Genomic DNA, 12,788 nt, shown 5'->3' with positions numbered 1-12,788 from the left:
GTATCTTTTTCAAACATTGGTGACTTTACTTGATCATTCATGTTCCAAAACTGCACCAAAAACAGGAATTAAACTTTAAACCAACAGCATTTTCCTGATGTTTTAATTGATATTTGAATAATTCAATGCAGTCTTGAGCCTGCACACCGGAGCTGGTTACCGATTGTGTAACTGTGGGAAAAGCTGTACACTGGGTGTGTGTGTGCCAGATGCTGTGGAGGGTGTGTGGTGGGCAGGTCTCCTTTATAACCACCACTGACCACCACCCTGTTGCTCACAGTTCAATCCTGGTAATCATGCTTGGGATTTTGGTTGCTGCTGCCGTTTTTCTGGAGGCCGTCTCCGCCACCTCCGTGAGTTTCTCTCCAACAGCAAAACCCTCACGTCGAGGAATTACACCGTCTTCCACACCCAAAATACAGTCTAATATAACAGGTTTTTGGTTAAACCTGCTCTAAATACGACTAGAAATGAATTATTTGTGTATTAAAAACAAAAACATCTACTGACTGAGCTGTTCCGTGTTTATCTTTGCAGCTCGGGATTGTCAATACCGAGGGAGGAGCGGTGCAGGGGGAAAATATTCGCCTTGGCACCGGGCGGCACATGGACGTCTTCAAAGGCATCCCCTTCGCTGCGCCTCCTGGAAGGTTTGAGAAGCCAAAGCGTCACTCTGGCTGGGACGGTGGGTAAACCAGTCACAGTTACCAGATAAAGTTATGTCACAAAAAGCCTATATAGTAAAGATTTCAGCTGTATGGAACCATTCTGGGACTTTATCAGCGTTAATGTCCAACTGTGTCCTGATTGGTCAACTTATTGATCAGAAACAGGAAGCTGAAGACTTCCAAACATTTTATATTCATTATAACCCAATAGACTTTAAAGGAAAACGTGTTCTTTATCTCATGGATCTGTGATGTCTGGTGAAGATTTTTCTCATTATCAGCAAATATTTAAAATGATCGACTATCTGACAACCTGTCTTGACTAAAATTTTAAATACATTTTGTTTTATTCTAATGGTTTGCTTTTCATTCCTGGGTGTTTTTACTGTAAATGAAGAAAAAACTAAATTGCAATATTTGGTATAGAATAATATTCCAATAAAAAAATAACCTAAAACACAGATTTAAACCTTTGTCTGCAGAGGTGGGAGTAAATAATACTTAATTGCATTTACTTGAGTAACTTTTTTGAAAAAAATTGCTTTTACTAATTTTTTTACTATGCTGTATTTTCTTTACTTTACGTGACTATTTTTTATGCAGTATTTCTACTCTTTCTTGAGTAAAATTTCTGGATTTTCTTCCCACTTATCAAAAAACAAATAAGATTCACCAGACACAGACACGCACCTGCAGTTTTTGTTAAAGTTTCTTTAGTTTTTTATTGAAAGAAACTGATTTGGAATAAATTTCCTTTTGCCTGATTTTGTTACTTATGTATCAAAAGAAACAAAAATGATGACAAAATTATTGTCATTTTGGTCTTTAAAATACCAAAATGTCCATGAAACTCTATATTTTGGTCCATCTGATTATGTAATTTTTAAATAATAAATTACCGGTAATTTGATCAGCTACGCAGGAGTTGAGCCATTTTACCAAATAAATTTTTTCTCTTACTTGAGTAATTATTTTGGATGGCTACATTTTACTGTTACTTGAGTAAAAACATCTCGACGTATCTGTACTCTTACTTGAGAACAACTTTTGGGTAACTATGCTTGATTTAACCAACAAATTATAAAACACAGTTTACTCCTTCAACACTTCACAGTATAATAAACATCAGGATTAAATACCACTGCGCAATAAACGAGAGCTAGCATTATGCTAATTAGCTGCTGATGTACAAAACAACTCATTGAAACCACTAGCATTTTCATTAGCTTAAAGCTAATTTGCCAAAACCCACAGGTAGAATGAAAAATGTATTTTTCAGCATCAACTCACCATTTTGGGCAATACACAAAGACGTAAGAAAGAAGTAGTTTTAAGGTTAATTTAGCGTGATTGCGTCGACATAAAACTACTTCCGGTTCGTCGTCAAGTCACTTCCGGTCTGCCGGGAAGTCACTTTAACCCTGTGTGACATAAACTGTAGAGCCCCCTAGTGGAATCGGAGGATTGAATCCAACAGTCATCTTAAAATGTTTGTGTTAATTCTGATCAGGTACTCTGAAGACCACAAGCTTCAAGCCCAGATGCCTTCAGCTGACGGTTCTCATGAACGACGTCTATGGCAGCGAGGACTGTCTTTACCTGAACATCTGGGTTCCTCACATCAACTCATGTAAATCCTTAGACTTAGCACCAAGTGTGACTGAAATTTGACCAAGACTAACTATAATAATGTTCCGTTAAATTTTCAGTGGCCTCCAATCTGCCTGTCATGGTCTGGATTTACGGTGGAGCTTTCTTGGTTGGAGCCTCGACGGGTGCTAACTTCCTGGATAACTATCTGTACAGCGGACAGGAACTCGCAGAGAGAGGAAATGTCATTGTGGTGACATTGGGATACCGTGTGGGATCCCTTGGCTTCCTGAGTGCTGGAGACTCTACTATGCCTGGTAGGTGTCTTTTGAAAATATCCAGAGTTTCAATTGACTCTTTTCTTGCAAACATCGCTTTGGATCATGTTTAGGAAATTATGGGCTGTGGGACCAGCAGGCCGCCATTGCATGGGTGTACAGAAACATCCGCTCATTTGGAGGAGACCCCAGCAACATCACCGTCTTTGGAGAATCCGCCGGGGGAGCCAGTGTTAATTTCCAGGTCAGAAGCTGCCCAAAGCAAAATATCTAAATCAATTTTTAGGTAGTACTTTTTAAAAAGAATCTGCTTTCTGTTGTTTTCTTGTCTCCCAGATTCTCACTCCCCACAACAAGGGGATGATCAAGAGAGCCATCTCCCAAAGTGGGGTCGCCCTTTCCCCTTGGGCTATCAACCAAAACCCTCGCAAGTTTGCTGAAGAGGTACATGGCTCCTCCTGTGTTTTTCATTTTATGGATGATCTGAAATACGACAGGTTGTTTTTGGAACCCAACCCTTCAGGTTGCTCTACAAGTCAACTGTCCCATCGATAGTCGCATGGCCACCTGTCTGAGAATGACCGACCCCAAGGCTGTGACATTGGCAGGAAAGATCCATCTCTCTGGCTCACCCGACAGTAAGTCAAAGGCTGAATACTGACCTACTTTTAAACAGCTTTATGTCTTCAAGAATCTCTCCACAGCACAGCGGAACATTGCTATGTAAATACACAAATGTTCTTGATCGCTTTAGCTTAGCATTTTGCTGTTTCTCCATTGACCAGACCCTCTGGTGAACAACCTGGCTCTGTCTCCTGTGATTGATGGCGACTTCCTGCCGGATGATCCATCCAATCTGTTCCACAATGCCGCCGACATCGACTACATGGCCGGAGCCAATGACATGGACGGACACATCTTCACAGGCATTGATGTCCCTTCAATCAACTCTGCATTGTTGGACACCCCTGTGTAAGTTCAAGTGAACTTTGTGAAGCATTTAGTGTATTGGGGGCAGGTAAGGAAAGGTAGAAAAGGTTTGAGAGTTTCTGTGGCATTTGCTCCCAATAATTCATCATCTAAAATGGTCAAATGTATCATTAAATATAAATATAAGTGTCTTACATCCTTCTGCTGACTGCAGTGATGATGTCAAGAGGCTCTTGAGTTCCTTTACCAAGGACAAGGGGACGCTTGGTTTTGAAAACGCCTTCTCCACGTACACCCTGGACTGGGGAACCAAACCCAGCAGAGAGACTGTCAAGAAAACTGTTGTGGCCATCGAAACGGACTACCTTTTCCTGATTCCCACTCAGGCTGCTCTTTATCTTCATGCCTCCAATTCAGGGTAAGAAGAAAATCTGCGTTTACAAATATCACTCTCAGATGTTTCAGGCATTTCTGTAAAGGCTGGGCTCAACGTTTGAGCTGGCATTAATCAAAACAGTGTGCTGATTGTAATGTTAAAAAGTGAAAATTTTAACAAGAATTTGTTTTTTTAACCTGTCATAAAAGTAAAAAATGTTGGTTTATTTTTCAAAGTTATATTTCAACCATGTTAATTCATAAAATGTCACAGTTTCACATTTATATTTAACCAGCAAGCTAAATACTTATTTTACAAACTACATATCCAATTCAAAACTAAATATTGAGTTAAGCTAAGAAGCCAAATATTTACCTAATATTTAGCTAGGAAGTTAAATATTTAGCCTCAAACCAAACACTTAGCTCCAAACTAAATATTTAATTAGAAAGATGAATATTTATTTACAAACTAAATATTCAGTTTGCAAGCTAAACATTTAGCCTGAGGATAAACATTTAGCTCCAAGCTGAAGACTTAGTTAGCAAGCTAAATATTTGGCTTCAAACTAAATTTTTAATTAGCAAGCTAAAAATGTATTTCACAAACTACATAATCTAGCTACAAACTAAATATTTTGTAATTTAAATGTTTAGCAGTAAATTAAACCAAATTTAGCTAAGAAGCTAAATATTTAGCCTCACTTTATATCTATGTTTACTTGGCCAGTGAAATATTTAGTTTACAAATTAAATATCTAGCTCCAAACTGAATATTTAGTTAGTAAGATAAACATTTACCTTGAAAAAAAATATTTAGTTAGCAAGCTTGCTAGCAGGACCTGACAGTTTTCAAGTTTTGATGACAAAAAAATGGCAAAACAATTTACTGTTTTTTTCTTTCTACCCACATTTATGCTCTTCCCTTACAATTAAAGGTTATTTGATGAATACTTTTCCTCAGGAAGTATTCATTTCTCTGGGAAATGAATACTTTTGTGAATCTTTGTATGAATATTCATAAGCTTCAGTAGGTGATATTTATTGTTTTAATCTGTTACATCCTCTTGTTTTCCACTGAAGAACTGGTCGTACGTACTCGTACCTCTTCTCTGAGCCCAACCGTATGGGAGGCCTCCTCGGCCCCTACCCAAGCTGGATGGGCGCCGACCACGCTGACGACCTGCAGTACGTCTTTGGAAAGCCCTTCTCCACCCCGCTGGGGTACGCGCCGCGCCATCGGGACGCCTCTGGGTACATGATCGCCTACTGGACCAACTTCGCCAAAACGGGGTATGAATACAACCCAAAATCCACTTACAAGCGTGGAAATAGATCCACATCAGTGTTTCTCAAACTTTGTCAGGATGAGAACCACTTTGTCCACATGTGTCAAACACAAGGCCCACGGGCCAAAACTGGCCCGCCATAAAGTTTTATGTGGTCCAGAGGGACATGTAAATAGAACCTTAAAAATAACCTTTGTAAGCTTAAACAATATATTAATCAATTAAATGAAAGAAGTTTTCAACGGAAGAGGATTAGGTACACTGAACAAATTTTTTTTTTTTTTCCTAGAATGTTAACTTTTTTCTCAGAATTTACCAGAATCATTATGACTTTAGTCTTCTACGATCAAAAGTCAGAATTCGGAGGAAAAAAAGTACAAATTCTGAGAAAAATATCAGAATTCTTAGAAAAAAGTACAAAATTATGAGGAAAAATAGTCAGAATTCTGAAAAATCAAAATTTTGAGAATTCAATGAGGTGATATTTTTTTCTCAAAATTAAAGCCAGAAAGCCAAAAAAACAAAAGAAAAAGAAAAAGACTTGAGTTGCTATTCCAAAAAGAAAACTCCTCTTCTAAAATATAAAATTACCACCAATTTCATAGATTGTAGCTATTTATTTATCTATTGTATTTAAATAATGAAATTGAATTTAATAATTTTGAATTAAATAAAAATAACAATAGTTGTTCAGGTGCGAGCCTAGCATTAGGCAAGTAAGGTCGTAAAAAACAAAGAACCGAGACTCGTTCACAGCTTACAACCATTCAAAAGAATCAATTCGTTCATAAACGACACATCCAAACTCTTACCATGAATGATTTGGCTTCTTCACATAAGTAGTCCTGGCGTTGTTTTCTTTCCACTGGTATCTTCACTTTTTCTTTTGAGTGACTCGGTTTTAAGCCAATTTATTCATTATTATTTTTAAACACAATCCTTCGGTAAACTAGCCGTACGCTAGCTAGCTTACCAAACTGGCATACAGCTGACGTCACGGCAAAACAACGGTCCGTTACAGGCAGTTACCTTTATGGCCACTAGGGGGTGCCCGCGGACTGCGGTTTGAGATAGACTGACCTACATTTTGTTTCTCTCTGGTTCGCAGAGACCCCAACAGAGGAAGCCTGAGCGTCCCAGTTTCGTGGCCACAATTCTCGGCCTTTGGACACCAGTTTGTGGAGATCAATGGCGACATGGACAGCACCTCCGTGGGAGAGAAGCTGAGGTTGCGCTTTGTGAATTTCTGGACCAACATCCTGCCCAACCTTCCCACCATGTACGCCGACTCAGAGTGAAGAGCTCCGGCTGGAGATGAAGCCCTCCATCACAAGTCTTGGTTTATAAAAATAAATGGATGAAAGAAATAAAAACACTTCTCTACTGTTTTTGTTTACTTACTTGTGTTTAAACTGGTTACTTTAAACTGTGTACACATTGTTTTCAAATAAATATTCAAATAATTTGGATTTACATTTTTATTATTTTTATGTTGCAATACTTTCAGATTTATATGTAAAATTAATAATAAATAAATTATCATTATTATTATTAATAATAAGAATATTGATAGTAGTAAATTATTACTACTATCAATATTTATATTATTATTAATAAATAATAATAATAATAATAATAATAATAATAATAATAATAATAATAATAAAGGTACAGGATTTGTGTTTTTTCCATTAGTTTTTGTTTTCATTTAAGTAAAATGCTATATTTTACTTAAGTCAATTTATTTAAGTAAAATATATTTAAAAAATATTTTTATGAAATTAATTGAATTCAGTTCGCAAAAACAACAGCAGGTGGCGCTTATGACCCATTTGTCTAAAGTCCTTCTGCTGTTTGTGAACTTTGATATAAAGAGCAAAATATGAGCAAACCTTATTTAAATGTATTTGAAATATTATGAAAATATTTATGTCTAGTATTTTTTTTTAGAATTTTCATTATCAACATGACTCCCACCCAAAATTAAATATTCCTGTACGTTAGTGATTAATGATTTTTATTCCAAAACTTAAGAAGAGAAACAAATATTAATCTAATATTTTTACAGTTTTGTCAATATGAATCATTTGATATTTGGTTAGTTGGATGTTTGGGTGTGGAATTGGTAGATTGGTGGGTTAGCAGGTTTGTGGTTGAGTGCATGTTTGACATTTTTTGGCTGGTTGGTTGGTTGGTTGGTTGGTTAGTTGGTTAGTTGGTTGCAGGTATGTAGGATTACAATTGGTGGGCTGAACATTTGGTGTGTTGTTTGGTTGTTTTAATTGGCTGATTCATTTGTTATTTTGTTTGCTGGACAGATGTTTGGATGAGGAATGGTTTGGTTAGTTGACTGGTTCGTTGGTTAGCAAGTCTGTTGGATCATGACTAGTAGGTTGAACAAATGTTGGTTGGTTGTCTTAGTTGGCTTATTAATTGGTTGTTTGGCTGAGGTATCATTGATTATTAACAGGTCAGTTGGATAATGATTAGTAGGTGGAATAGCTGGTTGGTTGGTCATTTGGTTGCCTGATTAATTGGTTGGTTGATTATTTGAATGGTTGGTTAGCAAATCTGTTGGATCCTGCTTGGTAGATTGAATAATTAGTTTGTTTTTTGGTTGGCTAATTAGTTGGTGTCTTGAATAGTTTGATCAGTTGGTCGATTGTTTTGTTGTTTGGTTGGTTCACTGGTTAGCAGGTCTGTGTTTGACAGATTGAATATATAATTGGTCGGTTAGTTGTTTTGGTAATTTGTTAGTAGGTGTGTTGGATCATGGCTGGTAGGATTAATAACTGGCCTGGTTGTTGGTTGATTAATAGTTTGTTTGGTTAGTTTGTTGGCTGGTTGGTCGACTGAAGAATAATTTGGCTACTTGGTTGATTAGTAGGTCTGTTGGGTCCTGCGTGGCAGATTGAATAATTGGTTTGTTGGTTGGTTGGCTAATTATTTGGTTTCTTGGTGAGATTGTTAGCTGATTAATTTGTTGGTTGGTTGATTGGTTGGCAGCTCTGTGTTTGGTAGATGGAATATGTAATTGGCCAATTCTTTGGCCACTTGGTTGGTTAGCAGGTTTGTTAGATCATGATTGGCAGACTGAATAATTGCTGTGTTGGCTGTTCAGTTTGCTGGTCTTTTGTTTCATTGGTAGCTAGTTTCTTGTTTGGTCAGTTGTTTAGTTTAATGCATAATGTCTTTATTGGTTGGTGAAATGATTTATGAACCATCCATAGTTCATAAAATAAGACGCATGCAAAACAAGAAATACCCCCTTGAATATTGTTCTGTTGCAGTTGAAAGCTTTTGTTCATTCAAAGCACCAACTTCCATTTTTTTATGTAGAGAAAACATTTTTGAAGTAAAAATGTAATCAGGTGTCTCTTTAAATCCACTCTCATCTTTTATCAATGGGCTGATGTTAAATCTAAAGTACTTCTAATGCAACGGCTGCTGAAGAGTCAAAGTCCAGGTATCTTTATTATCCTCCAGGGGCAATTTAGCTTAAGCTGGCAGTAACAGATGAAGGTAATAAACCTGAATAATAGCACACCTCCTGTTCAAACAGGTGCCATTATAAAGTGGATTGAAATACACTTTGAATCGTGGTTTAATGTGACTCTTCCCTGACAATATCAACGCCGTCCTTCATGAAGATGTCTTCAACGTTCCCTCGATGACCTGGGAGGATGATCCAGAAGTTTTCTTGTGAACCGTCACAAGAGCCTGGAGGGGATCTGTTTGTGTTTAACAGGGTAGGGCGGCATGGCTGAACGCCAGCTGCTGATGATTAGCGTCTTAACGGAATCTCTGGATAATCTACATTTCAAAGTCTGAGTTTATGTAAAAACGATTGCTGAAACTCTTTCAGATCTGAGCTGCTAGCCAATGTTGAAGAGACGCCAACAGATGGGAGAGGCTGAGTTCAGGTCAGGACTGAAGTCTGTTTGGCACTTCAGTTATGATGCAACATCTTCATTATGAAAACACATTTAAACGGTTTCCAAAATAAACAATTTTAATGCTGAAGGTGTCACACTGCCTTTGATGTTGCCTAAAAACTTGGGTGTGCCATCACCTCTCTGCTACATAATGCCAAAAACCCAGAGGCAAAATCACACCTTCAACACAAACTGCAAATTTACAGCTACAAACAGGCGCAAACAGATTTATAGCCTTGAGCAAATGTTTTAAGATTAATAAAAAAAAATTCTTGAAAAAAACGTGAAAAAATTTGAGAAAAAACTGTGAAATTGAACTCAGACATTTTCTAGAGAAAACTTGAAAACTCTTAAGTTTTAAAGTCAAATATTTGTGAGAAAATTTTTGAACCTAATGGTTAATCTCAGAAATGTTCTAGAAACAAAATCAAGGAAATTTCTTGGCTTAATAAGTCAAAATTTTGGAACTTTTGAACTCAAAATTTCACTTTTGAAACTCAGAAAATTAAAAACATATATTAAAAAATTCTCAGATTAATCTCAAAATGTCTTTTTTTTTCAAACTCTGAAACTGCAACATTTTTTCTAGTAAATTTCTAAGGTTAATTTAAAAATTTTAGTTTTTTGGCATAAATGTATTCCTTTTTTTTCCTATTTACAACGGCCCTAATACAATGCCATATAAAAATGACCAACATAATAATAAAAAACATAAATATTTCACACTGTTTGGATCAATCTTCTTAAATCATGGCGCAGTGAGACTTGATGAGCCTTGATGGTGACACCTTCTGGCGAACTTTCATCCAAATCCTCTCTGCTGTTGGCCTACTTTTTTTTTTTTTAATTCAACTTCAACCCTGCTGCTGAGTTGCAGCACCAGCCTTTTGGAAAACCATCCTCCCCAAAACTTTCCAGCTTCAGATGTGGCGTTAACGCGCAAACACGCCTGTAAATAAATCCGAACTTGTAGTGTAACTTCCTGAACCCGAACCGCCTGCAGATACCGAGGCCCCCGAGGGACAACATGCCCAACAACGCGGCTCTGGCTGTGGGACTGGGACTCGGAGCCGTCCTCCTCACGCTTCCCTCAGGTGATTTCCACCTGGAGGACTGGGGCTTTGCGAAGCGGCTCGTCCTGTGCGTGGCGGCCGGAGTCACCGTCCTGGTTCTGGTCCGGCTGCACCGGCTGCTCTTCCAGCCCCTGGAGCTGCTCCGGACCCCGGAGGATGTGGGATACATCGCCGAGGACGGGCGCACCAAGGCCCGGGCCGCGAACGAGGCGCGCCGCCGGAGGAAAGTCGGGGAGCTGCCGCCGGTTTATCCGAACGGCTGGTACCGGGTTCTGGACTCCCACATGCTGGGCCGGGGAGAGGTCAGAAGCGCCTATATTCTAGGTATGGCGCAACTTTTAACGCTGAAATTCCACTTTATTTTGTTCTGGAAACACAGAAAATATGCAAACTACTTCCAATTATTCTGATATTTTATTTTGCCAAAGAGTGTTGAAGTGTGACGTCATATACAGAGATGTGTGGAAACTGCGAGAACACAAAGATTTTACTGAAATAAAAGAAATTACTCTAGAGTAAAAAGTAATCAAATTATCAATCATGTAATATTTACGTAATCGAATGACCAAAATATAAAGTGAAGTGGATTTTCTACAAAATTACAAAAATTGATATAAGTAGCAAAAAATATTTTTTTCTAAATCAGTTTCTTTCGATATAAAAACTTATGAAACTAACAGAAACTGCAGGTGTGTATCTGGTGAATTTTTGGTTAAAACATGTTTGTTTTTCATTCAGTGGGAAGAAAATCCAGCAATTTGACTCAAGTAAGAATAGAAATACTTCATAATAAATTACTCAAAGTACAGTGAAGTAAAAATAATCATAAAAATACATTTTTTCAAAAATATTACTGAAGTAAATGTAATTGATTAAATGTAACTAAGTTTAACTTTAAGTAATATTTGAGGAAAAAACTGGCTAGACTAAACAGGGTTACTGGTCAAGGGTAGGATTATGCAAAATGGTTTGTTTTAGTTTTTTGTCATGTTTTAAAGTTATTACCCCATTTAAAAAATATCTGTTGTAGCTGCACTTTCTTTACAAAAGTGAGCAAAACTTCTTTGACATTCCGTTTAATGTAGAAAATTTTAAGAAACACAATTGAGATCAAAACATGAATAAGTTTAACAAAACATCTTCCGTCTACTTCCTGTCTTCTTCTTAGTTTCTACCAGTAGTAACATCCTGTTGTCGATCGTGTGACTGGTGTTGATGCGAAAAATTAGTTTTCATTGCGGTTTTGATGCCAAAAAACCAAATCATCCTTGTGCCAAAACTTTTTATTTATTTTATTCTTCTTTTTTTTTTCGTGACGCAGTTCCCATGGCAACCACTCAGCTGTGCAAAACACCTTGGTGGACCTAGCTCTGTCTCCGAGGTTGGAAGCTACAGTTTCCAAGATTCATGTTGATAGTTTCATGTGAAATAAACTTAATTATTTATCTTTTATTTCTTTAAAACTAATTCCAAATCCAGTTTCCCAGGAAGTCAGATTATTGCATAACACCAGTAACCGACGTAGGATCATATTTCTACTAGAAAGTGTGTTCAGTATTTTCAGTTAAATTCAATTAAAATCCAAAAATACTTTATTGATCCCAGTGAATCCCAATATCTGCTCAGTGCAGCTTTGTTTTGTTCCACATTTCTCTCAAGGCTGTTTTTATCCACCCACTGTTTTTCCTTCCACTGAATTTTCCTGGATAGAGGATTATTTTTGTAAATATATTCTGATAACTTTGATTTTGCCTTGTTAAAACACTTCACATAAAGAAGGAAGTTGTTCTGGAGATATCTGCGTGTTTTAAAACACTTCCGCGCCTTTTTTCTACCTCAGGTTTTCCTTCCACTCAACTTTCTGTTAATAGTTTTCCATGCAGCCACTTTCTTCTGCGCCTTTTCTCTCCTTCCTGCTTGTCTAGTCAGTAGTCTTCTTCGTTGCTGTCAGCGCTCCAACATAAACGCCGCAGCCTCTTTTAGTTTCACTTGCCGCGTTGGTGGCTCTGAAACCAGGAGTAGGAATTTATACCGGTTCAGCAGAACCCACTTTGCAACACTTTGGGTTTTCTCTTGGATTCGTTGTGAAACTGTAAACATTTAATGGTGAAACTGGGAACAAAAGGCAGCAAAACAGCCTGGAAGTGAAAGAAAATATCAGTCTAAACCGATAGTTTTTACACTTTTTTACTTGTGGTTTATTTCACCTCAAAATTTTCCACAAGCTTCTTGTGTGTTTGCTTTTTATTTTCTTTCCTGGTTCTGTTTGAGCTGGTGCCAGGACACCAGATTGTTGTGACTCACAGAGAAGTTTTGGGTTTTGTTTTGGGGTCCCTGGAAACATTTCTGCAGAAACAAAGTTCCTGATAAACTCTCTGACCTTGTCTTTGACCTGTGGTTACCTTTGAAATGAAGAGGTGTGGCTGGAAGGCAACGAGTTCATTAAATAATATGACAAACTTCCTCCTGGCTGAGCTAGCTGCTAATTAACCAGGTGACAGAGTTCATTTCAGTTCCTTTATAAGGTATTACTATCATTTTATGGGGCAGAACAAGACAAAAAAAATCATCAAACATCAGGAAAATTATACTCAACTAGTTGATTATTGGTTTATTAGATTAAAGTTAGTTCCACGGGTGTTTAAAGTGT

The 12,788-nt window shown here is 37.5% G+C and overlaps 2 protein-coding genes across 2 annotated transcripts in view; both read left to right on the top strand.

Annotated features, from left to right (window-relative positions):
- The first annotated feature begins 250 nt into the window (after positions 1–250).
- Positions 251–6,504, top strand: cel.1 (carboxyl ester lipase, tandem duplicate 1). Its single transcript, XM_015019272.1, has 11 exons — positions 251–353; positions 538–685; positions 2,179–2,298; positions 2,378–2,575; positions 2,650–2,780; positions 2,873–2,980; positions 3,060–3,173; positions 3,321–3,508; positions 3,681–3,884; positions 4,925–5,134; positions 6,239–6,504. Exons 1-11 carry the CDS (start codon positions 297–299, stop codon positions 6,426–6,428), a joined length of 1,668 nt encoding a protein of 555 aa, XP_014874758.1. The 5' UTR covers positions 251–296; the 3' UTR covers positions 6,429–6,504.
- Positions 6,505–9,882: 3,378 nt separating this feature from the next.
- The window catches only part of LOC106937655 (cholesterol 7-desaturase), an 18,405-nt gene continuing 15,499 nt past the window's right edge, over positions 9,883–12,788 (top strand). Inside the window, exon 1 of the mRNA XM_015019276.1 lies at positions 9,883–10,462. Within this exon, the coding sequence (XP_014874762.1) occupies positions 10,093–10,462 (370 nt within the window). The 5' untranslated portion in view covers positions 9,883–10,092. The remainder of the gene's footprint in view (positions 10,463–12,788) is intronic.

This window comes from Poecilia latipinna, unplaced genomic scaffold, assembly GCF_001443285.1.
Source record: "Poecilia latipinna isolate Pla-1442-1.1 unplaced genomic scaffold, P_latipinna-1.0 Scaffold2400, whole genome shotgun sequence".
NCBI lineage: Eukaryota > Metazoa > Chordata > Actinopteri > Cyprinodontiformes > Poeciliidae > Poecilia > Poecilia latipinna.
The sequence above is the reverse complement of the archived record's forward strand: the minus strand, read 5'-3'. Positions and strand labels throughout refer to the sequence as shown.

What these genes read in the sequence shown, in the direction of transcription:
- cel.1 (XM_015019272.1), top strand. Translation starts at nt 297, where the DNA reads ATGCTTGGGATTTTGGTTGCTGCTGCCGTTTTTCTGGAGGCCGTCTCC. An exon ending in GGTTCCTCACATCAACTCAT is followed by an intron (nt 2,299 to 2,377) that starts GTAAATCCTTAG and finishes TTAAATTTTCAG; the next exon opens with TGGCCTCCAATCTGCCTGTC. An exon ending in ACCAACTTCGCCAAAACGGG is followed by an intron (nt 5,135 to 6,238) that starts GTATGAATACAA and finishes TCTGGTTCGCAG; the next exon opens with AGACCCCAACAGAGGAAGCC.